We start from the raw sequence: 25344 nt of genomic DNA on the forward strand, positions 1-25344 counted from the left end.
GTAAACTTTTTTTTCTGCAAACAGCAAATCCTAAATAATCCAACAATTAATATTGCATCTCAAATTCTTCTCATATCTTTTATGTGTGGTGATCAGGAGTCCACACTCTTTTGAGCCCAGATTAAAAGCAAACTTTTCACCAAGAATTCATGTGCCTGAGACTTCCCTCTCATTGTGTTTATGGTGTTTTTATCATGCAGAGCTGGAATGTGACTTCCTGTTTATTGGTTGGCTGAGACACAGGATCTCTGTGGGACTCCATTGCATGACCTGGACCTATTTTGAATCACGACTTCCTGCCCCTGAACCCAGAGCAGTGGTGTGGGCCTGACAGTAGCCCTGTTCTTACACAGAGAATGTGCTGGAAGTGTCTAACGGGAGCTCGTCCTGTAAACTGCCTCATTTGGTTGCTGTGAATTCAACAGCTCTTGATGGTCTGACCTGGGTAAACAAACACAGAGCTCATGTCTGGATGTGCAAGGAGGAGCTGAGTCGCGATACCGGAGCAGCTGTTTCTTTTCCGCCTGCTGGGTGCAGACTGAGTGTTAGTGCTTTAGCCCACCCTGGCCCAAAAGAGGGGGAGGGGTAGAGGTGAAAATGGAGACGAGCAGCCAGTGCTTGGATTGAATCTGGATGGGTGTAACGCCTGTTCCCTAAGAGACACGAAACCCGCTGCTGCTCTTTCTCCTCTGAGCGATTTTCTCTGGGTTTGCAGCCATCTGTATGTGATTTGGGCCCCAGCTAAGGGAGAGGCAGGCCAACTGGGGAAGAGGAGTCAGGGCGAAGGAGGAGAGAGAAAGGGAGGAAGTTCACACAAGTTAGTTTCATGGGGCTTTGCTGAGAAGAGAGGCAGAGCTGCATCTGAAACGCTGGAGTAGAGGAGCTAAAAGATACAGCAGAGCGAAGATCTGCCCTCAAGACACTGAGAGCAGCGGAAGAGGGCTGATCAGTAAACACTTTGATGGCTTCTAAATGTTTGTCTGGCTGCTGCCTGCTGGGCATCCTCTTTGGGATTGTGTGTCCAACTTCTGCCGTCAGGCTGGGGGAACAGCAGCAGACTTTGCTCAGGGTAAGAGCCCATTACGTTTTTGCTTCTGTGTTTTCTCCACTAACTGAGGTTCATGTCCACAAGCAATCTGTGTGTTCTAAAAGGTTTTCAGTCTGCCAGTGGTTTAAACATAACAGTAAGAGTTTGTGCTGCCCAAGTCTGTCACGACTGCATAATAAATAACATGAACTAACTAGCTGTGCTTGACATACAACACATATTTGAGAAGCCTTCAGCTGTTGCTTCAGTCATCTGTGAAAATAAAACGTCAACTTTGACCTTATTTATTCGAACCTACAGAAATGGTGAGAACAGAAACTGGTGTTAGGACATTCATGTCTGCTCCACTGCTTCAATGGCTTTCACAAAAAACAATCATCTACCTCACTTTTTTTAGCTGCAGTTTTATCTGAAAAGCAGTCGTTACCTCTGTGATGCATCTGTTGCACGCAAATATTACAACTCAAAACGGTTCAGGTTCAATTTTACTGAAAAAGAGCGACGGAATGACAGAAACTCAGTTAATGTTATGTCAAAGTTATGGACTTGTTTACAAGCTGGCTTCAGGGTAGATAGATTCCTAAATCGACTTTAGAAAAACATTTCACAATATAGAAAAACGATTTTCAATAATTTAGGGTGTATTCAGACTGGATTCATTTGGTTCGCCCTTGTGCTATCTTAGATGACCCCACCCTTCCATTTACGTGTTCTCCCTACCATGACAAAGGTGGATAAAGGTGGAAAGATTTCATGTAATCCATGGACACCAGTGAAGATCACAAATCATTGAAGAAAAAAGGTTCAGAGCACTGTCTAGTGGGTCTAGATGACCCCACTCCCAATGTTAAAGTGCCTAGGATAGCACAAGGGCTACAGCCAGGGAGAAATGTGGAACAGCAATAAGACACAGCAACTCAATGAAATTTGATTGGCTGTGACATGATACACATTGCTTATCACATTGTTTTCCCGACAATCTATATGTCATAAACAGTTTTAAGTGTACCTTCTCATTGCCAGCATTGTGGCCACTAGCATCCTCTTAGTTAAAGCACACACGGCAAGTCTTCTTGCCAGTGACCGCCTTGCAGAATGAGTCAGCCGTGCCAAAGTAACAAGAAAAAGTGTTGTTCCTGACATTAATACAGGCGCTCAAAATTGGCCAGAGAAAAATTAAGTTTAAGTAAGTGAACTATCCTGACACGGATTACAAAGTGCAGGATTTCTTCCTCTCGTTGCTTTGTCCCGGCCTCATAATTCCTGGTCAGGAATGTGGTTTTGTTTAAATGCTAAGTTCGAAACAGAAGACCAAGCACAAGATTTGGGACTCGATCTGGACCAAATTAGATGGACTTGGTCTGGACCAATGGACTTTTCTAGTCAGAACACACCCTGAGAACATTTATTCATCCACACCATCAAGACCAATAGTCTTTAGACTCTAAGTTTGGTCCATCTGAAGCAGAGCTTAAGCAAAACAATGCTGCTTGAAAACAACTTTGCTTCCATACTAGTCAATCAGAGCTATGTTACGTCCATGACATCAAACTTCCTTAAAGCAACCCAAAACCAAAGTTTGACAGTGTGGCGAGAGCAATCTGAACCAATTCCATTTACAGAGTCCTTGAAATTAACATCTGATTACAAACCTAAAACAATACATAACAAAATTAATTATTGGAAAAATATCTGAAAACAAGCAAGATAACTTTCCCAAAAAAGATTAATTCAAGCTCAGGCTGAACCACGTGGTTCTGGCCAGTTTCTACTGGTGGAGTTTTCCTTTTCCATGCACATTATTACCTGTGTTTGTGGCTTTTGCAAAGACTAAATAGCAGGTCAAACTATGCTCAACAGAGTTTCCGTGGAACTTCACTCGATCAGTTTGGTGTTCGATCCTCTGTAAGTGTTTGGAGCAGTGATGTAGATGGTAGTTTTGTTTCATTTGCATGTCCCATTGCCCATTTTCAATAGTTGAGCAGCAGGTCAAAATGTTCTTTCCGCTCACAGCCAATATATGTGTATGGGGCCCACATAGGCGTCTGGTGGTCTAACTGGGTTAGAAGTTGTCATGGACTAAATAAAAAGTTGCAAAAGTGTTAGACCCATGTGAAATAAACATTATAGGCATGTGGTAAAGACTTTTAGGATGCCTAGGCCAGTCATCCCCCAGACATTAAACCCGTGGACTTTCTACAGTTATGGGGCTTTGAATTGCTGCAGAAATTCTGACTGCAGTGGGGAGGAAAGATCTATCTGGTGCAACATGCAGGCATTAGCAACCGCTCACACTTTGAACCACTGATGAACTTTATCAGTGCTGACACTGACAGCTGGATCGCCCTCGTCAAAGCTGTTGTGCACAAGCAAAGTGAGAGTGAGTGGAAAAATGTGCACTTATCAAACCATGAAAAGAGCAGGTTGGACTCGTGTGTTTATATAACCAAAGTACCAAATGTGGAATTAGTGGTTCCACATCCAGATGTGGATTTCATCCCCAAACAAATGTCATCAACAAACCATCTACAATCTTTAGAATAACTTAAACTTCCTTATTTTTGTTTTAAGTTGTTTTGAGTTTGTTTGCTTTTTTTGTGACCCCAAGGTCAGTTAGTAGGAAGCTTGGCTCCATTTTCAAGACAACCCTTACACAGTAACAAGGACAGGATGAGGTTCTTATGACCTGGGATTTGTGCTTTCCGGGGGAACATTTTCATGACTAAATCCAGCAAAGAAAACCTTTAAAGAGGAGAGCTTTAACATAAAAACCTCATGATTCCCCTTCCTGGGAAAACGCAAACAGCCCCACAAAATACACAAACCCTAACAAATTAAAAAAAAAAAAACAATCTGTGTAAGCTATGAGGAGATACTTGCAGACTCTTGAGCAGAGTGGTTTGCTTTGGGTAGAGTTAGTCTTGAAATCTGGCGAACCAAATGCAATGAGAGGTAAAGTGTCAAAACAGTAAAGGATTTAAACTCTGGAAGCAGCAGCTTTGTTTATGACATGGGCTGAATGTGCTCTTTGTTTGCTTTCAGTGGGAAGAGTATGGAAATAGTCAGCATTACAGAGTGAACTTGCAGCTGCATAGCCAGATGAGACCTCCACAGTTTATTCCATTCAGAGAGGCCTCATACTCGGACAGACTGGTTCTGATACCCTGAAGGTCATCAGGACGGTTACCAAAAAGATTTAAGCCAGTCAGGAAGTGATTCAGTTCTGGGTTTCAGCTGTTGTCGGTCATGTTCAGTGACCGTGGGGTGCATGTCTGGGTGTGTTTGATCATCACAGACTCCAGCAGGATTTTCCTGCTGCACGTGTAATTTCTGAGTGTTTCAGTTGCCTGACTGCATTTGCTCTGCTTCAGCCGTTTGGCTTTGCTCAGACATGTGACATAGCTTAGCTGCAAGGATGACTGGAAATAGAGGAATCAATCACAGCTGAGTCCACAGATGGTAAACATATGACTGAAATGAGCTCTTGGGAGATCCTGTTTGCTAGACTTTTCAAAGATTTAGATGCATCTTCTGCCTTTGTTTAATTCAGAAAAATAAACAGAACTATTTTGTCCATCAAAGTACCGGTGAGGTTTTCTGTATTAGGTGTCTTAACTCAAAAGATCTAATAAAATATACTAATCTGTTATTAGTTGTGTCTCCTTTTAAAACTGGAGTTGTATTTAGCCTGATTTTGTTCATCTTTGCAATTTTATTTCTAAATACACTAAAGAAAAAATGATCTTTTTATAGTTCTGCTCAGTTTTTATATATAAATTGGAAACAAACATTTGCTCATATTGTAGGGAAGTTTTATTAAACTACACAGAAAGGCCAAACAAGTAGAACATGTCTGTTAAGAGCACTGGTAGAGATTGACAGTTTGCTAAGACCTTTGGACTGTACATCCAGAAAACATACTATGGAGTTATTTCAGTCTCAATAATCAGAAATGCACACAACCGGTTTCACAAATACACACGCTCCGATTCACAAATGTCATTCTATGCAAACGTGAAAAATAAATTCGGAAATACACACCCTGTGTTTCACAAACACACACATTGTGTTTCACACATGCACACTAAATGTTTTACAAATGCACAATAAGTGTTTCTCACAAATGTGCACACTGTTTTTCACAAAAACATTTTAGACATTCACAATAAATGTATCAAAAATGCACAGTAGGTGCTTCACAAACATGATTTTTAGTTACACATGTGATGTGAACTCACAGATCATTCGAATTGCAGACTGTGCATTCAAAATCCCGTTCTCGTTTGTGAATCTCCCCGTGTGTGTGAGAGATTTTTCTACGGTGAATACTGAGACTCATCTGACGGAGCGGGTCAACTAATCTCACCATTGGCTAGTGAATCTGTCAATCAAACTCATCGGCAAAGCAGGCGGGTTCGCTTTTAGCCAATCGAATGGCCCCTTACACTCTTCACTCTCAACTGACGAGGGAGGGAGCTGTTCAGCACAGCAGTTGGGAGGACGCGGGCGGCAAACATGGCGGAGAGGTCTTCCGAACGGGATCAGTCTCAGCCCGTAAGTAATGCACTTATTTGATTATTATTCCCTCGTTGTACGTCCTGTAATGTTATTGAATACTAAGTTGAAGCGTTCTCCTTAGCCAAGTGACATGTGTGAATGCTTTATAAACATTTCAGCCGAGTCGTTTGCAGAGTACCCCCACCGCTATAGCTTAGCTTTGCTTTGCCTGTGCGGTCATATTTTTTTTAATGGTTTTAAAGCGGGGGAGGACTTATGGTTTTGTCAAGTTTTACCAGCTCTTCACACAACACGAGTAACTACAACCAGGGGCCTCGAAACTAGCCGGCTTTCGACTCAAGTTGTGTCTGCCTTTGTGAGTGAACTTCAAGCCGGTGTCGGTTCAAGCTAGCGTCTATAGCCAATGATCTGTAGGTTCTTAACATGATTCAGATAGAACTAAGGGGAAAAGCATGCCGGATTTACAGCAGCACAGAAAGTTTAATAAAAAGTATTGATTTAGAGACGGGGATTTGTTTAAACACTGATGCTATGCTATGCTAACTAGTTAGTTGTTCCGTGTGCTGCCTTTATGTAAACGCGATCCGGGTTAAAGTTAGACACAGTCTTTTCACAACCCAGACTTTAAGACGGGGTGGATATGTGAAACAAAGTAAATTCATATGACATTCATGAAAACGGCATTTTTTAAACATAACAACATACATGAATCCACTGAGAATGAAAGAAGCCTCATTAAGTTTCTAACGTTAGAACCCGTATTCATTGTGATGACCAGCCCTGTGAGATTGTGTCAGAGTAACAGCCACTAAAATCCCCGTATCTTTACTTCCAATGACGTAATGACAAGAATCCCAAACATTATGTTTTTAGTCTGTTTTGTAGTCGATAAGTAGTCACAGAAAGGGTGGATGGGAGAAATATGCTGTCAACAGTGATTGGAGTAGAAGTTACTGTAAGTATTACACACAGGCTTCCTGTGATCAGTGTCTTGTCTCTGATTGTTTCTTTTTAACGCTGTTCTTTACTACAAGCTCAAGTTATCATAGCAAGAGTGTTTTAAAAAATTCCCCTTTCAAATATTTGAAAATGATGTAATTTAATCTCAGACAGCTAAATGATCTAATCCATGTTTGTCATGTTTTTATTTATTCTCCAGGAATTACTGAAGCGTGACAGCGTGACAATCTTTTGTTCCTCCTGACATCAGGCAATACAACTCTCTGGCAGGGCATCTTACAAGTAATTTCTTTTAATTTTACCCACTGATTTTCCAATTATTTACCTTTTTTATCAATCTTTTTATTTTGTGATATTTCTATTTGTAATGCATGTGTGTTTGTGTTTTTTTAAGATGGCCATTTTTTAAAAAATTTCCTCAGGGATTATTAAATACCCTTCTATTCTATTCTATTTCATATTTTATCATCCTATTGTATTACTGTTTTACCTATCAATTGGGAATTTAGCATTTTTGCCCCTGTAAATATCTGTCAGTTGAAAGTATTTGTACTTGTATTCCATAGATCTTGTACCTGAAGATAGCAGACAACAACTGTGCAGACTTGGCCTTCTTCAGTGACGCTGTGAACGTGTATGGTTTTCCTCTGAGGTATTCATGTTATTCATAAAGAAATATTTCATTCACATATCAGGCAGTATAAGTACTTGGTTATTTGTACAAAAATAAAATAACTTTTTTAGACTCCTCTGAAAACAAAGGCAACTCTAAAACTCTTTCCCCTCATGGATAACATTTTACCCCCCCCCCTTAACAGTCTCTCTCACCTCAATGTTTCCCCCAGTGATACATGTAACCCACTCCTGCAATTTATCTAACCTAGAAATTCTACTTATTGGCATCATACATAAGAACATTACATTTTAAATTGATGTGTACCGTATTGGCGATGCATTTGTAATTATGTGTTTGAGACATGATTTTCATGTTGTTGTCAGGGTGAGAGGAGATCACGGAGGAGAAAATGTGGGCATAGCCGAGGTAATGCTCACAGTACGTAGAACTGACACAAACGGCTTCATTGCAGCAAAAGTGTACACACAATCAACGGTGAGTTGAACCTAGTTTTAGACGCTTTAATATATACATAAAAGTGAATGATGTATTAAAAATAAATCTGACAATATAATATTTCTTTTTGCTTTTTCCAAATACAGGATTGAGCCCCTCTGGTGTGATGTCTTCATGACTGTTACTGGTTTATATTACAACATCCTGCACTCTCCTGAGGACCAAGACTTGCTCAATATCAGTAACATCACGTATTCTGCTGCCACTATATTTTCCTACCACGCATTCAGGCCAGTTTGGATGTGTTTAGTGACGCGTGGGACAGCCATCCAATCAGGACGGAGCAAAGCATGACACCAAATCAGCTGTGGCAGTTGGGCTTGACCCAGAACCCTGTTTCTGCTTTATTTCAGTGTTTTTCAACCTTTGTTCTCTTGTTCCACGGTCTGACACCGGAATTTGTGGAAAGTTACACCGCTAAAGACGAGCTTTAGCTGGTATTTTGTTATAACTGAGCGACTTTACCAGCAGAATTAAGAACAAGGAAGTAAAGACTTTAACCACTTCTGATTGGTCAGACTGATGACATGTGATTAAGCCTTCAAGAATGATTGGCGGAGACAGTTAAAGGGGCGCGACTTTTCCTTACACAGTTATAGCTGCAGCTAAATCACGGTACCGTCAACCTTATCAAAATGTATTTTATAGAATTAAATAAACACAAAGAAAAAGTCATTTTAAGATCTCTCATATTCCTCACTACTCAGTGTTTTATCAGGGCCTGTTTGGATGAACAAAGAGCTGATTTCCTGGAGATGGGAAACGGTTTTAGATCAGTGAAGTAGGGCAATTCCCCACGGCACACTTGACCATCTCCCACGGCACACTATTGTGCCGCGGCACACACACTGGTTGAAAAACACTGCTTTATTTAATCTCACTGTACTGGACAACTGATTTGTGTGCAGTTCGACTAAAGTGGAAAGTATCAAGAACAGTATGATGAAATCACAATGACTACAAGGAATTTTCATCAAAAATGAATGAAAAGTATTATAGTTGTGCGGTGCAAACAATTTCCCTAAATTGTTTGTTTGTAGGAAGAATAGCACATCTGCAAGTTCAAAATGCATCACAATGCATGGCATTATGAGCCATCATATGTACTAATGTCACTACTTTGTTAAGGTTCACTTATTTGCAAATTATAAACAGTTATGGAGATATGAGGTCTGCCTGCCAGCAACAAGATAAGTTATTATTAGTGGGTGTCTGTTCCTACATAATCTAAAACACAAAAAAAACAGGGCTGTTCATAAACAGTATCTTTTTTTTTTTTGTCAGGGTATGCTGGTTCCAGAGATTGAATGGGAGGAGAGTGGATCCATGACTGAACCTCATCCTGGGATCAATGTCCCGGTATGGGACAGTCCCCTTTTGGGTCCACAAATGTTGGAACTGCAAGACGACATCAACCCATTGTTTAATTCAGACCGTTTGGGAGTGGAATTACATCTTTACTGTCCCGTTTGTTTAGAACTTAATTTAGGCGACATAATTACACACAGAAGAAGAGAGACTGAGGGGAGGAAGACAGAGTTCAAATCAATACTGCTGTATTGTTCAAGGGACTTCATTGTATGTAAGGAAGTTATGAAAATTAGTTCCACTTTAAATAAAATTCAAATCAGTAGAGATCCCACATTTGCTTAAATTTTGATGTTTTAATCTGTCCATGTTTTCTCTGAATTTTACTCTGTAATAAAGGGTGAATGTTTGCACTTTGTTGTTCTATGACCATCTTTTGTTGTGTAGTATTTAACCAGCTATAAAACCCAGAGAGATGAGGATCTTTTTTGCAAGGGTGACCTGGCCAAGAGGTGTATATGTATATGGTTACAATATAAAATCAATGATATTTGAGTTATTAAAAAAATAAAATTAAGGTCCAGCAAAGTGACTTCGGGCTGAGCAGGGGAGGTGTATTGGGTATCTGTGATTGACAGTGAGATGAACTTGAGGTAATGTAGTCCCACTGCGTGGTACGGAGCAAAGTGATGCCAGTTTCTCCACAAAACCTGTGGAAGTTGAAAATTTTCTCCTCCACCTTCATATGATCAAAACCGTGTCTGAGTGTTGAAATGACGCTAGCATGAAAGCTAAGAGAATAACGTACAAACGATCCCGAGTGAAACGTTCATTGTAAATCCCATGACCAGTACAGAGTTCGATGGATTCAATTCAACTGCATTCAACCACTGTTGCCTTGCTCCCAGGTCCACTGAAAAGTTGCACAAGCCAGTCATTTTTGACAACCGAAGGCAATAAACCGACAAGCCATGCTAGGGCTAACACGCTAACGATCGACTGGTACAGAATCAAATATGGGCGGGGCTTTTGCCACCCGCAGAAAGCGTAGAGAAAGTGTAAGGGGCCATTCGATTGGCTAAAAGCGAACCCGCCTGCTTTGCCGATGAGTTTGATTGACAGATTCACTAGCCAATGGTGACATTAGTTGACCCGCTCCGTCAGATGAGTCTCAATATTCACCGTAGAAAAATCTCTCACACACACGGGGAGATTCACAAATGAGAACGGGATTTTGAATGCACATTCTGCAGTTCGAATGATCTGTGAGTTCACATCACATGTGTACCTAAAAATCATGTTTGTGAAGCACCTACTGTGCATTTTTGATACATTTATTGTGAATGTCTAAAATGTTTTTGTGAAAAACAGTGTGCACATTTGTGAGAAACACTTATTGTGCATTTGTAAAACATTTAGTGTGCATGTGTGAAACACAATCTGTGTGTTTGTGAAACACAGGGTGTGTATTTCCGAATTTATTTTTCACGTTTGCATAGAATGACATTTGTGAATCGGAGCGTGTGTATTTGTGAAACCGGTTGTGTGCATTTCTGATTATTGAGACTGAAATAACTCCATAGAAAACAGGCATTTACAAGTGTCTTGACGAGATCTTTAGAAATGATTGAGAAAAGATGGTGGGTAGATGGATAGAGTGATATGTAGACGGATAGATCCTCTCAACATCCATCAATTTTCCAAACCTGAATGTCTTCTAGGATCATGTGGTCATTATTTTAGCTACTGTTGGGCAAAGGCAGGATACACCCTGGAGCGATGACCAGTCTGTTTCAAGGCCACACAATCAATCAAACACACAATCACATCTAGAGACAATTAAGAATCGCCAGTTGACTTTGACTCATATGTGGAAACCAGAGTTTTAAGAGAAAACCCACTGATACATGAGAAGAACATGGAAACTTCACACAGAAAGAACCTTGCCAGGACTTGAATCAGGACACTTCTCACTGTTAGGCTAGAGAACCAATACACCACCATGCAACCACATCATCTTAACATCTAATGTCAAAATGTTTTACCACATTAAAATTCCAATGATATGCGCTTTACTGTCATCAAAGACTGTGGATGGAGCATTGTAAGAACAAAATTTCTTTTACCGACAAATTTTTATCCCAACCATCACAATTCCTTTTGTTTTTGGCTTTATTTCCAAAACATCTACTGGTTTCTCTGATGGATTCATTCCTGATCCATCCTTTCCAGTTGTCTCTAAAATGGGTGAAGATTTTATCTGGAATTTTGTTCTTTATTACTCCTGCCGAGAAACCTTTTGGAACGTTTTTGCCACTGAGTACTAAACATTCGTAAAGACAAGGTAACATGTTGCTGTGGTCTGCTACTGATCATGGAATCCAATAGGAAATAAGTCTGCAGGAAGAATCAGAGCTGCCATTAAATGCAGATTGTGAGTCAGCTGTCCACAAGCTTCTCTTTGTGTTCATCTCTTTTGTGAATATCAAAGTATGAGTCACAGGCCTAAGTACAATACTTCCATCCTCTGGGAATATAAACAGAATCAATGTCTGGCTGGAAGCGTAAAAGAAGAAGGTCAGTGGCAGAGTTCCTGCAGGCGGCAGCAGACAAAGAGCTTCTGTGAGCCTCCTTGAGTTGAGTAGCTTCAAAGTGATGTGACAGGCTCATGACAGAGAAATTTGTCTGGGAAAAACTAATGACAGCACCCCAAAGTATCAGGAGCAGTATTGTTCAGGACATAATTCAAGGTTTTGTTGATATTGAGTCTTAAATTTACCTGCCAGTAAGAAATGGAGTAGGTTATGAATGTTCACAAAGTGAAGTTGGTCAAGCACAACTTTATTCCCTTAGTTTGTTTAATCATTTTTCTAGTTATTAGAGCAGAAAAACATGGATTTGGAGGATTAAATGTTTTAATTCTCTGTCCCACGTATGACAGTATAAAAACAAGGATACTTTTAGTTTTTATCAAACAGGTGCTGGTATTGAAGGCCTTTTTAAAAGGCAAACAGTTTGGAGAACATTTTAGCTTCTATCTTTGTCTGCACCTTTGTTTGTCTCCTTAGATAGTAAGAGTTTCTGTTAAAAAGGGTAAACAGCATTTTTTGACAATAAATGGTTTCACCCAACCAACAACTACAACTGGAAAAAAACATTTTTGTGTTATCAAGAAATCATAACATCTTCCAGGGTATGTCAACTTATGAGCACAACTGTTTTTCTATAGATGTAGGGCGGATCGGAATTGCTTCCCTCACCTTATGGCTTCTCCCTAACCCTACATTTATCCATCCAAGTGGAGAGATATGGAAAATAGTGTCTTCAAATTTGAACGTTACTATCGCTTAATGATGTCATGAATAGTCGCCAGTCATCTACAATACCACGTAGCTGCCAGTCCATATATGTCCAGCCATAAGTGCTTATTGCTCCCCCTAAAAAAAACAAGTTTGGACACCACTAAAGCCCCCAATGCCCCAACAACTAGAGCAATAGGGAGAGAGGCAAATCGGATTTGGCCATAATGTTACGTTAAGATCCTTTAGCATTTTTGCAAATTCATAATAATATAAAGACATTTTGAAGCTTCTGTCAAAAGTGGCTAGTTGAGTTTAAATCTAACATCTGTACGACCTGTCATCGGAGGCTGCTGGAGCCTATCCCTTCAAAGGTATGTAGGCTTTGCAATTACAGTTAGTTGTCTTGATATCCAATAATAAAACATTTACATGGTCCCCTGATGCAGATTAAGCTTTCACCTAATCAAAAACCTGGTTTACCATGGCTCCTGTCCTTACCATGGCTGACCCTAAGGAACAGTTTATAGTTGAAGTAAACACGTCTGACTTTGGTGTTGGTGCAGTTCTGTCACAACATTCTGAGTCAGATGGTTGTGTTCATCAAAGTGTGCTTCCCTGCTATGTGTAATAACAATTCTGAGAACTCGTGGCTGTCAAACTAGCTCTGGAAGAACAAGATCGCTGGAAGGAGCACCTAAACCATTTACTCACAAACAACAAGAATTTGGAGTTCCTGAAAACAGCTAAAAGGTTAAATGTCCAGCAGGTTTGATGGACTTTGTTTTTTTTTCTAGTTGAACTTTGCTCTATTTTACAGTCCAGGATCAATGAATGGCAACGCTGAGACTCTGTGTATTCTTGTTTTGCTAGCACCTTTATTACTGCTGTTGTGCGTTGTATTAAACCAAGGGACCCATGGTCCTAAAATCCACACAAGGGCAGTTGTGCTTATATTAAGTCGTGGTCATGTATGGGCTGGTGGTGTATCCCCAAGGGATGCCAAGTCTGGGTGAACAAGAATATGTATGAGCAGGTGAGATTGTGGGAGGAGCCAACAAAACTCACTTTACAGTGGCCTGCATTGCCCGTTTTTTGACTGTTACCTTAAGGAGCACATAAAAAAAACTGATTGATATTAAAGAATATTGATTCCTTTGGCATGATCTTATGTTCTACTAAAATGATTTGATATTTTCTCTTTTATTTCCCCTGATATATAATTGATTATTAATCTTTCTTTTATTTCCTGAATCTCCAAATACATCTAAAACATAAACTCAGCATTACCCAAACTTGTGCACTATTAAACTAAAGCTTGACGGTGTCATTATTTTTTAACATTTTTTACTTTACTTGGTTGTTAATGCAGGAAAACATTCTCTTATCATTTTTTTTTAAAGGGCATAATGATATATTCAAATGTGAAGCTAGTGTGCAGGTGCACACAGTGCCTGGGGGCCGACACGTCTAAAAAAGCTTGATTCTTTTGCAGGTTTGTGAAAAAGGATCTTTCCTGAGCGAGCACGGAGAATGTCTGCGCTGTAACTGCTTAGGCAAGGCTGACTACTGCGAGGACATCACAGGTGTCTGCATTGTAAGTTTCCCCTACAGACTTTTGAAGAAGTTTTTGAATAGATGAGTGATGCCACAGACACTTTATCAATCCATCCTATCAGAACTGTAGGGTCCCCAGCACAGGGGACTTCTGTGAGCTGTGTCAGGAAGGATACAGTCTAGCTGTGGGCCTGAATGGACAGCTCAACTGCGAACCGTGCGCCTGCCCCCTCTCCAGCCCGTCCAACAAGTAAGTCTGACCCAACTCTAAAGTTGAGTAATGGCAAGGGGGCGTGGCTCCTCTGAAAGTCTTTTCTCTATTTGTCCAACCAGCTTTGCTGTGCGCTGTGAAAGCAGAGGCGCTACTCTAAGATGCATTTGCCAGGAAGGGTATGCAGGGCATTACTGTGAGAGGTCAGTGCTGCTGAACAACTGACCAAGTCTCAACTAGTGAATGTTTTGAACAGTGAATGTTCACTTTTTTACAAAATGCAGTCTTGTCTACTTCCACTGTAATATCTGACACAAACGTTGATGTGTCTAACATCTGTTTGCAGTATGAACAGGTAAACTGCCGTCATAATGTTAGAAAGTGTCTGCCATGATGACACGCCAATACCGTCTGTCACAAAACAGAAAAGACACCAAATCCCCAAAAAAGAAAGTTCTTTTTAACATAACCAGACTCCATCACTCGATTAAACGTTATATCCTTTTCACAATAATCAAGGTGTGCCCCTGGTTACTACGGCAACCCAATGGAAATTGGTGACTCTTGCAAGAAGTGTGATTGCAACGGCAACTCTGACCCCAACCTGATCTTCAGTGAGTGCCACAACGTGACAGGCCACTGTCAACACTGCTGGGGCAACACTGCGGGCACCAACTGTGAACGCTGCGCCCCCGGTTACTACGGCGACGCCATCGACAGCAAAAACTGCAGAGGTAAACAGTCAGTCTCACTCCTTAACAGATATAGAATAAACCTGAAAACACAATAATGAGCATGCCTTGCTTCTCAGTTTTTTAAATGTGAACATTTTTCTTTGTATTAGTGAATTTGTTGAGTTTTGAATCAAAAGGGAGACGAAGCGAATTTAAACAACATTACCTCTACAATCTGAAAGTTTGAGTTGAGTCTCAGAAAGAAAATGAAGGTGCTGTAAACAAAACATACGGAGCGGGGCATCAGTTTGTCATTCTTTAATTTAATTAAGATTAGTTTCGGATAGTTGTTGATAAATGTTCATATTTTGTGCAAAACACAAAGTGATCCTTGCAGTTTCACGATGATTCATTTTTTTATTTAATTTGAAATGGTTTATTTTAAGCAGTCAAATAAGAATAATACACGAAAACAATACAACCATCAGTTATAAAGTCATGCAATGATGAATCAAACTGAGGATAATTAGACACATTAATAAATATTGATTGAAAGGGAGTGGAAAGAAGTGAACTTATATAATCCCACCCCTGTTATGAAGAACATTGTGATAGAAGTCAGACTTTCTAACCATTAATGAAGTCATCAGAGCTCATGCCTTGTTTTTTTAAAGTTTTCCATTAAATATCTGTGAGGTTTACATTTATTCTGCTGGATTCTGTTTACATCCCTTCAGTTGTTGGAATGATAACATGCAGAGAGGAGCTCTTTAGAAAAGACAAACTGAGGACCAAGGATTACCACATGGTTCCTTAAGCCCCGGGAATCCAAAATTAGTCCTCTCCTGCAAACTCCCGGTGTAATCTCACCTTCGCTGTCCTGATGACTTTGTGTGTCTTGTGTTTGTGGCAGAGTGCAAGTGCAACAAATGTGGCACGTCTTCCTGCGATGACAGGACAGGTGTTTGTCACTGCAAGCCAGGGGTGACTGGGCCTCTCTGCGACCATTGTGAGGTGAGGAAGACCATCCGTCTGAGAAACTGCATCCAAGGTGAAGCCTCATGAGATGCCACACTCCTGGTTGTGAGAAATGTGTTTTCTCACAGTTAACCCTTGGCCTGAGGGAGCGGTAAGCTGATTGTTCAGTGGTGCAGCCCCTCCATTCAACAATGTCTACCTGCTTTGGGTCCCATTTGTTATGGCCTGACTGTGGATTTGAGCCCATGATCTTAAAAAATTAAGTCTTAATAATTCTAAGTTTCTCCAGAGACATCTTTTATTAAACAAGATGATACAGCTGTTTTTCTAAAATAGACTGGAATGATAAACCTTCAACTTCATTACTTGTCACTTCATTTGCTGAGCATGACACGGGTGGAAGAATTTGGGGAATTATATTATCATCTCTTAGCAAATATGTATTGATGTCCCACAGTTCAAGAGAGACAGATCAGTTTGGGATTTCAAAGGTTTCTACATATTATACTGTAATTCGGTTGCAGTTTAGATGCTCTTGTTGCAGATCTGGTCACAAAGTCTGCAGATGCTTCCGCCAGCTAAAAGTCACTGAGCTGTGACTCAACCCCCAACTGCTGTCCTGTCCTGTTTTAAACTATAAAAAAACTAAGTCTGGATTCTTAACTCATTTAAATCTGTGTGCTTCCGGTGTTTTTTTTTCCTTCCCATAATCTTAGTGAATCTTAGTGATCTCCTTGTGTTGTTTTTTAATTAAATCTATCCAGAACTTTCTTCCCTCTTTCCTTTTCTATTAGATCCTGCTTCTTCCCTGAATGTGAACTTGTTTTGTTATTGTTATACTTATTTTGGAGTGGGATTCTTTGTGTCTTAATGTATTTCATTAATTAATGGTTCTTGGACCTGTGCAACACTTTGCTCAATTGTTTTTATATGTAGAAATAAACTCATAGATCACAGTGTTCTAATATGGAACAATTTACTTGAAATTGTTTGATACAAAGATCATATTCTCCTGTGTCTTTTAGTAATTGGAATAGGTTAAAACATTATTTTTCTTGAATCAAAAGATTAATAAATGTCCTGAAAGTTATTGCCATGCACCTTACTGGTCACATGTGTAGCTACTGTTTTGTTAACAAGTCACAGTTTTTATAGTCCCAACTCTAACTGCATAATTAGATTTATCAATGTGTTTAAATACATTTTCAGGAAGTCAGTTTTTTTAAATTCCCTCATACAGTTTTTTTAAACACACAAAAAAGAATCATTTTGTCTGCATCAAATAAACACTATGACCCAGATACTGAATGTTTCTTTTCCTGTGTCGTGTAGGAGGGTTACTCTGGTTTCTCCAGCTGTCAGGGCTGCCGGAGGTGTGAATGCGGGCCGGCTTCCCTTCGCCCCACCTGCCATCCTCTCACCCACAGCTGTCTGTGCCGCCCCGGAGCCGGAGGGCGTTACTGTGAGCGCTGCCTGCCAGGATACTGGGATTACAGCCCTTCCGGCTGCCAGAGTAAGACAGAAATCTGCCCCCCACCCCCACTTCTCATGATCAGTCATTGTTATAAAGTCCCAGAGGACACGACTGTAGGAACTGCTGGCTTTTCCACAGCCTCCTCTGCAGCCAATCTCATGATGTCAGTGTGCTGAGAGTGCTGGATGATAAACAGGCACATTCAAACTCATGCACAGCTGCAGACAGTTTCACACAGCAGCCCAACCTCTGCGCCTCCTCCTGAATCTATGAACTGTAGTTTGTTTTAATTTGCAAGGTTCTAGATTATCTGTACCCACAGCCTGGTGTCCAACATATTTACAAGAACACTAGAAGAATTACTTACATTTTGTGAACTTATTTTGCAGAAGCATTTTCAATCATCTAATGTTTAATTCAGCACTTCCAGGTCTTTTGCTGGTTTTAAGTAACCATAGATCAACCAGAACCAGTACCCAATAGTCTTGCTGGGTCTTGCTTGGTGAAGGAGCAGCTTGTCACTGGACACTCACCCCTCCAGTAAACCTGAGTAACCTTTGAGCCTTAGTCACATCCATCCATCCATTCATTCAGGGATCGACATATATGGGTGCTGCAGGTTTTTGGGTAGAAGGTTGAGTAGAGGAGCAACCGCATCTTAAGAGGAGGTGTGTCTTGCAGTTCACTGAGGATGGAGCAACCACCTCAAAGGATGTCAAGTGATGGAATGTTTGATTGTTGTGTGCGTGGTAAGTGTATGGTGAAGTATTTGTAAGGATAATACAAGTTTCATTCATTTATGACGCACAGATTATGCTGCCGTAGTGTCCTTATGCCAAATTCTAGTCGTTAGTGAGGTGTGAGTACTGACTCCTTACTGACCACACAAGAATGTTGCATTTCCGCTAGCCCATAGAAAACAATGTCCATGAACATCTCTACAGGTTCACCAACTGGTCTATGACCTTGCTATTTTGCGTGGCCCCATACAGGTTTGCTCATTTTTTACCTGCAGACAGCCTGTGTCCACCTGTAAAGCCATTTGTGACCATGCAGGTCCAGGAAGATTGACAGTTTCTTTACAAATGTTTGGAAATGTATGGGGTTGTATTTATGACGTTCTGAAGGATATTTACTAATATGTGCAGCTTACTCTTGTCGTCATGTATTTCTCTTGCGTCCCTGCACTGAAAGTTTTTCAAGCTGATCTGGAATTGATTTTCTTTACCTGCAGAATGTGACTGTAAGAGTGGCTACTGTGACATGCAAACAGGAGAGTGTCTGACTGAAGCAACAATCAACATGTGCAACAACAGTAAGAGTATTAGCATCACAGGACAGCACAGCGTCTGTTTTTTCAAACCACCTTTTGCCCATGATGATGTCTCTGGTTTTAGGTTGTGATGAGTGCATCTGGCAGCTGATTAGAGATTTAAAACTCTCCAATAAGACTCTGGATGAGCTAAAGGTTACTGTGTTAAACATCTCCACCGGTGCTGCAGCTAACGACAGACTGAAATACTACAACTACACAGCTCATCAACTCCAGGTATGTCCATGAAAAAGGTAAAAGTATCTGAGCTGATGCTGAGCATAACAGCATGACGCAATGTGTACTCCCCTTGGTCATGAGGATGCTGGAGCCTACCCAACTATTGAAAGGCAAGACCGGGCATCACTCTGGACAGTTCTTCACACAAGGTCCAGCAAAAGTTCTGCTAAAAAAAATCAGACTTTTGTGTTTTAACTGATCCAAAGAATGTTTTCACTTTTCAGTTTGGAATGGATTTATGAATCACCATCTCCATAAGTTTGACATTTTTCTTCATTTATGTGTAACCAGGCCTGCAAAGTAACCACAGAAAATACTGTGGTGTATATTTATGCAGCGTTTTCTACTTTGCTCTCAGGCCCAAAGGGCTTTACAGTCACAGATTCCTTCACCCATGCACACACTTTCACACACTGATGGCAGCTCCACGCCATGCAAGGTACTAACCTGTAACCATCAGGTTCAATGTGTGGTTCAGTGCCTTGCCCAAGGACACTAATTCAAGGAGATTCTGTCTGCCTTTCTTCTTTTCTTAATTGCCAGTGTGAACATTAACTGCTTTGCTTCCAGACCCAGTTTCAAGCTTGGAGAAAGAAGTCTTCTGCATTGAAGGCCAAGCCTGTGGAGCTGGAGAAATCTGCAGACTCCACGGAGCTGAACATCAGAGAGCTGGAGGACTCGGTCAGCCACCCTTTTCTATGATGCTGAATCTTAAATCTGTGTGTGCTGTGTTCCCCCATCAAACCACAGTTTCATTTACACCGAACTTTTTCAAACTGCAGAACTTCAAGTTACCTCCACTGAATTTAATTCATGTGACACAGCAGGTCAACTGTTGAACTGCATGCAGACATTGTACAGTGCTTGCTGTTGACGTCCTTTCTAGGCTCACATCCACCTTCCACTCCAACATCTGGCTTTCATAGGTCACCAGAAGAAATTAGATTAACTGATAATGAAACCGAGATGCAGACCAGTGTGAAAGTAGATTCAGATCCAGATCCACATCCAGAGCAAAATCCTTCAAGTATGATAGTATCAAAGCTGTATACTTCTTTTTATTTGGACATCACAAACCTTTATTGGGTAGAAAACGATCATTTAAATCCAACAGGAATATTTATGGAGTCAATCCCAGTGGCCCATTGACTGATTCAAAGCCAATTACCTAAAGTTACATTTAAAAAGAGTCAAAGTTTATGACAATTAGAACTAACATAGACAGATATTCCACAGGGTTTTGAAAATAATGTTTTTTTATACCAGGTGATGCCTTAAATTTTTAAAGTTCAGCTATTAGGATCAAATGATTTTTTGTGATTTAATGTCGGGACAGGAGATGAATTAAAGCTGTATTCACAGAAACGGCAGCAAATCATTTTTCTGTTCTCAGGAGATTGTGCTGAAAAACGTCGGGCAGGAACTGGACAACAGCTCTCTGCAGACTTTCACCAGAGCGCAGCAGCTCAGCACCAACCTGTCCGATCTCAACCATCTCATCGAAGGTACCCAGCAATGTGCTGTCACACCTTTTGAACGGCTTAAAAATAAATCCCCCCGTAGGTTTACACAGACTCATGGAATGCAGGCATGGAGAACTCCAAAGGAAGAGGAAAAAGCTTCATGGGGACAATTTCTACCAAATCAAAGCAGAAATGCACCAGCATTACAAACGAGTGACAGCTCATTCAATCACTTATTAGAGTGATGGGGGGGAGGGCAGCCTGCGATGCACCTTGGGGGGAGGAGTCACTTGGCAGTGGTCCCCCTCCCCTGGTTGTCGAACGGGAATACTCCCCCCCCCCCTCTTGGTTTTAATTGCACCTTAGATATGTAGACCCCAACTTACCCCCTTCCTCATATAACCTCATAATAGGGTGAGGGGGTGGGGGGCTTAGCCTGCGATGCGCCTTGGGGGGGGGCTACTTGGGAGTGGCCCCCCTCCTATGGTTGCCGTATGGAGTGGGCCCCCCCTCTTTCGGTTTTATTTGCACCTTAGACATGTAGGGTCCTTGGTAGGGGGGGTGCTTGGACATCACTGCAAGCAAGCAGCAGATGTCCTCCTGGCACCCTACCCGCCAATTTTAACCGCACCTTAGACATTTAGGGCCCCTTGGTGTGGAGGGTGAGGGGACATCACTGTGAGTAATCAGGAGATGTCCCCTTAGTGCCCTACTCGCCAATTTTAACTGCACCCCCCTTAGTACACACACCCCTCCCCCTTCAATATATACATTCAAACATAAACACACACACATGCACACAAACACCCTCTCAAACACCCATACACGCACACACATTTTACAAGGAAGGTGGGACCTGGGTCCATCTGTCCCCTACCCCTTCCCTGGTGGGGGGTGCGGGCCCCTTGGCGATGGCGGCCGTGTCCCTTGGGTGCCGGCTCCCTGGGCCCGGCGGTGCTCTCTCCGCACGGTGGGGGGGTTCATATTACACCTGAGCCGGGGGTGTTCGTGTCCCTGGGGGGTGGGTCCTGGTCCTTGCCCCTGGGCCCCGCCAAACTTCCAACATGGCCGAGCCTGGTCGGGCCATATTTATAACATCCCTTGTGGGCCGCCCTTTTTTCCCCGGGGTTCCCCCCTCCTGGGCGGGGGCGGCGGGCCCCTGCCTTGCTCCTACCTGGACCAACCGTGGGCCGGGTGGGTGGCTGCCTGGAGTGCGGAGCGGGTCTCCCTTGGGGGGTCCTGGCTCGTACCTGGGGTCGGGGCGGGGGGATGCCCGGAACTCCTGGGTGGTGGTGGGGTGCTCGTCTGGGGCTGTGGGCGTCCCTCTCCGGTGGGGCCCTGCGTTGGGCTCTTCCGGCGCGGCGGGGGGCTGCTTTCCTGGCTGGGCTGGGGCGGCGCTCTCTTTCCCTCTGCGCCTCCCTGCTCTCTGGCTCTGGGGGCCTCGCGGCGGTCCGGCTGGCCCTGGCCTGGGTGGCGGTCTTGGTCGCCCGGGGGGCGGTTGTTCCCTGCCTGTTCCCGTGTGGCGTTGGGGGAATTCCGGCTGCCGCTGCTGCTGCGGCGGGGGTATGGGTGTGGGGGTGGCTGGGCGCTCCTCCTCCTTCTTTTCACATTCCACCATCCATTTTAGAAGAACATAAACACTCACCTGAGCACAGGTGTTAGCTCACCTTTGCACTAATAGTTTGCATGATTGAATGAATGAAAGATTTCACACTAGTTGGTTTAAAGGCATAGGTATGCGTTCGTGAACACTATCTGTTTTGTGTGCATGTTGACATGTGGACATTTTTGCGGCTAGCAGGTGTGTTGATAATATTTGAGTGTGTGTGAACAGGCCCCGCCCTTTTTGTACTACATTTGAACCGTACCGTAACGATAAACAACCAGTAAACCTGTCTGCTCTATGCTGCTTCATGGTCTTACCCCCCTTCCCCTCCTATTATCACCCTCCTACCCCCCCCTCTCTAACGTCCCTCTCTCTTCTTCCCCTCTTTCCTTTTCCGTCCGGTCCAACACCAAAGATTTTCAAACATGATTGAAATTAATAAAGTTTGGCCTCAATTACAAAAGGGGTTTATTCAGACATACCTCTGGTTTGTCTGAAGATGAATAACCCCTCTTGTTAAAATAAAATATGTCCAACACAAGAGGCCCTCAGCTCTCATCTGTTTGCCTAGCTGTTGGACAGGACAAGTTAAAAGAAAAAAAAAAAAAAAAAAAAAAAAAAAAAAAAGAAAAAAAAAAAAAAAAAAACAGCCGCAATTTCCTGCTTTTTCTGCCACAATTATCACAAAAATCCACGTGAGATTGCGGGGGGGGGGGGGGGGGGGGGGGGGGGCTGTCGATCAATACAGACCATGAATTTCTGCTTCTTCTTTTTTTTTTGGATGCTGGTGTGCCGCGGGATTTTTTGTCAGGGTTAAAGTGTGCCGTGGCTCAAAAAAGGTTGAAAAACACTGCTCTGAAACAAAAACATGCTTACAGACAAACACACATGCATTATACAAATACACTATAAATGAAAAGTGGGACCTCGGACCCCCTGTCCCCTACCCCATCCCTGGTAGGGAAACTGGGCCCTTGGCTTTGGTGGCCGTGTCCCTTGGGTCCTGGCTTCCTGGGCCCGCCGGCCCTCCTTCCACGCGGGGCTCTCTGACATAACCAGAGACCGGGGATCACATTACATCTGAGCCTGGGGGTGTCCGTGTCCCTGTGGTGTGAGTTCTGGACCTTGCTCTCGAGGGCTGGCCTTCTCCAGATTCCATTCCATTCCATCATCCACCTTAGAAGAACTTAAAGACCCACTCGAGCACAGGTGCTATCTCACCTTCGCACAAACAGTTTGAATGATTAAATGAAATGTTTTACATGTTTTGGTCTGAACGCATAAGTATGCGTGGGTGAACATCAGTTGTATTGTGTATATGTTGACATGTTTTGTATGTGGGCATTTTTGGAGCCCACAGGTATGTTTGTGGCATTTGGGTGTTTGTGTGGACAGGCCCCACCCCCTTGTGGATTTATATTACTTTTAAACCTGACTGTAAGGATTGTAAACATCCAGCAACTTGTTGCCTTATGCTGCTTCATGGTCCCCCCCCCCCCCCCCGCCCTCCTCTTTAATCACCCTCCTACACCCCCTCCCCCCCAGCATCCCTCTCTCTTCTTCCCTTCTTTTCCTTTTCCGTCCGGTCCAACAAAAGACTGTTACAGATGTGAGTAAGATAAATAAAGTTTAGCCTAAATTACAAAAGGGGTTTATTCAAATATACACCTAGTGTGTCAAATGCTTCATAACCCCTATTGTAACAGTAAAATATGTCCAACACAAGAGGCTTTCATGCCTCATCCGTCTACTCAGCTGTTAGACAGGACAAGTTGGGAAGAAAAAAGAAAACTAGTGCTTTGAAGAGCTTTGAAGCTTTGAAGTGACAGCTTTGAAGCGAAATGAGAGTTACACAAACTTTCCCAGCAACAAACAGCTGTATGTCTCAGAGTTCCGTGTCAGCTGAGCAGAAAGATTTAGAACTAATTCAATACAGTGTATTTAGAGTGGTAGAGAGTCTGGGCTCCGGTCACACATGTCCCTGAAGTAGAGCAGATATTTGAGGAAATGCAGAATGCAGTACCACAGTGCCTACTATGAGAGTTTCCTGTCCCTAATGGGTAACAGTCAGATCCCATTACCACCAGAACCAGAAGTCCTCAACTGGAACCGGAATCCAAACTCCCCCTGTATCATATAAAAAAAAACTTTATTTTAACTGGTAACCCACTTTTTTTAAATGGTAACTGGTTTTTAAGATTTACTAAAAAGTTTTTTTTTTACAATTCTGAACACTTTTGGATTAGGATTGGGATTAGGATTAGGATCAATTGTATAGTTTTCACTTTCAACTGATGATGTCAGGCACCATCTTGTCTAAAGCAGGGTCCCTCTTTCTACAAGAGCAATATTTGGTCTTATAAAACAAAAACCTTTCATTTCTGCCTTTGTATTTACAGATGCCCATCCTTACACTTTTGTTGTAATTCATCTGCTGTTACCTCCACTTAGATATATTTTTATTCAAATACAATCTTTGAGTAAGGCTCAATTCCATCAGTTCCCATCTGCAGGTATTGCAAACTAAATCTCACGACAGCTTCCAAAAATCTTTCATCTGATCAGGAACCCATGGAATCGCTTTTGGTTTGGTGATTGTGGAATCGCTTTGAGTCACTTTTGTCCTCCTGAGCTGCTGTCACACATATTTTGTGTCTTACTTTTTTCATTTCCTTCCCTGTCAATCTTCTTTGTCTTAGCAGATACTAGAAATTTGGAGTTTGTCTATTTGTCTCATTGTTGCAGTTACTAACAACACAGCACTTTGTGTTATACTTTCATAGGAAAAGTGCTTTATAAATAAAGTTTAATTGATTGATTGATCGATTGATTGATAACAAACCACTTTTGTCCTTTCATCCATGCCCAGTGACTTTGCAATCATCAGCTTTCTGCTTCCTAATAGCTGCAGACACTTACTTTTTTTGTCCTTTGTTCCAGGGGTTTTGTATTCACCTTCTTCTTCTTTTGTCATTCCTCTGGTTATAAACATCCATTTTTGCCTAGCTACAGGTGTTCCGGTATTTTTCCTGTTTTTCTGGGATTGTGTCTCTCAGATCCCTGGCCACTCACAGATTGTCCTTTCTTGCTTGCTTTCTTCTTCCACTGTCACCTTTTGCTTTGCTCAATAAGGGAATAACACCAAAACCCTTCTATCTTGGTCACTTATATAGGCCATCAATATACAATGATGTCATCTGATTCTACTGGAATTATCTGTATTGAACTGATTTAAACAATTCTAAAATAATAAAGCTGTGTCTGATGGTTTTTACTTTTTGTGCTGTGCTTTCAAACAGCTATTGTGATACTGATTTAATGATGAACAGAACCGATTTTTAAATAATGAATCAGTTGGTTTATCAAATACTTTAACTGTATCATTTAGCTCTTCTGTTCTCATCTTGGCATTACTGTTGTTGCTCTAAAATAAACTCATAAAGTTTGGAAACGTCTTTTAATGAGAACAAGAAGTCATTGGGGAGAAGTCTGTGAGAGCTTTCAGAAAGTAAAATAAAAACTGCTATGGGATTCTAATGCAGCCTCAGGGTGCTAATGTGTCCT

At 41.9% G+C, this 25344-nt stretch overlaps 1 protein-coding gene across 1 annotated transcript in view; it reads left to right on the plus strand.

Annotated features, from left to right (window-relative positions):
* The first annotated feature begins 613 nt into the window (after positions 1-613).
* The window catches only part of lama4 (laminin subunit alpha 4), a 41476-nt gene continuing 16745 nt past the window's right edge, over positions 614-25344 (plus strand). The window contains exons 1-11 of the mRNA XM_023952973.1: positions 614-1069; positions 13761-13862; positions 13945-14072; positions 14156-14236; positions 14553-14767; positions 15621-15721; positions 17018-17198; positions 18394-18474; positions 18557-18708; positions 19282-19392; positions 20105-20216. Coding sequence (XP_023808741.1) covers positions 962-1069; positions 13761-13862; positions 13945-14072; positions 14156-14236; positions 14553-14767; positions 15621-15721; positions 17018-17198; positions 18394-18474; positions 18557-18708; positions 19282-19392; positions 20105-20216 — 1372 coding nt within the window. The 5' untranslated portion in view covers positions 614-961. The remainder of the gene's footprint in view (positions 1070-13760; positions 13863-13944; positions 14073-14155; positions 14237-14552; positions 14768-15620; positions 15722-17017; positions 17199-18393; positions 18475-18556; positions 18709-19281; positions 19393-20104; positions 20217-25344) is intronic.

The sequence above is a fragment of the Oryzias latipes genome, chromosome 24 (assembly GCF_002234675.1).
Source record: "Oryzias latipes chromosome 24, ASM223467v1".
Taxonomy (NCBI): domain Eukaryota; kingdom Metazoa; phylum Chordata; class Actinopteri; order Beloniformes; family Adrianichthyidae; genus Oryzias; species Oryzias latipes.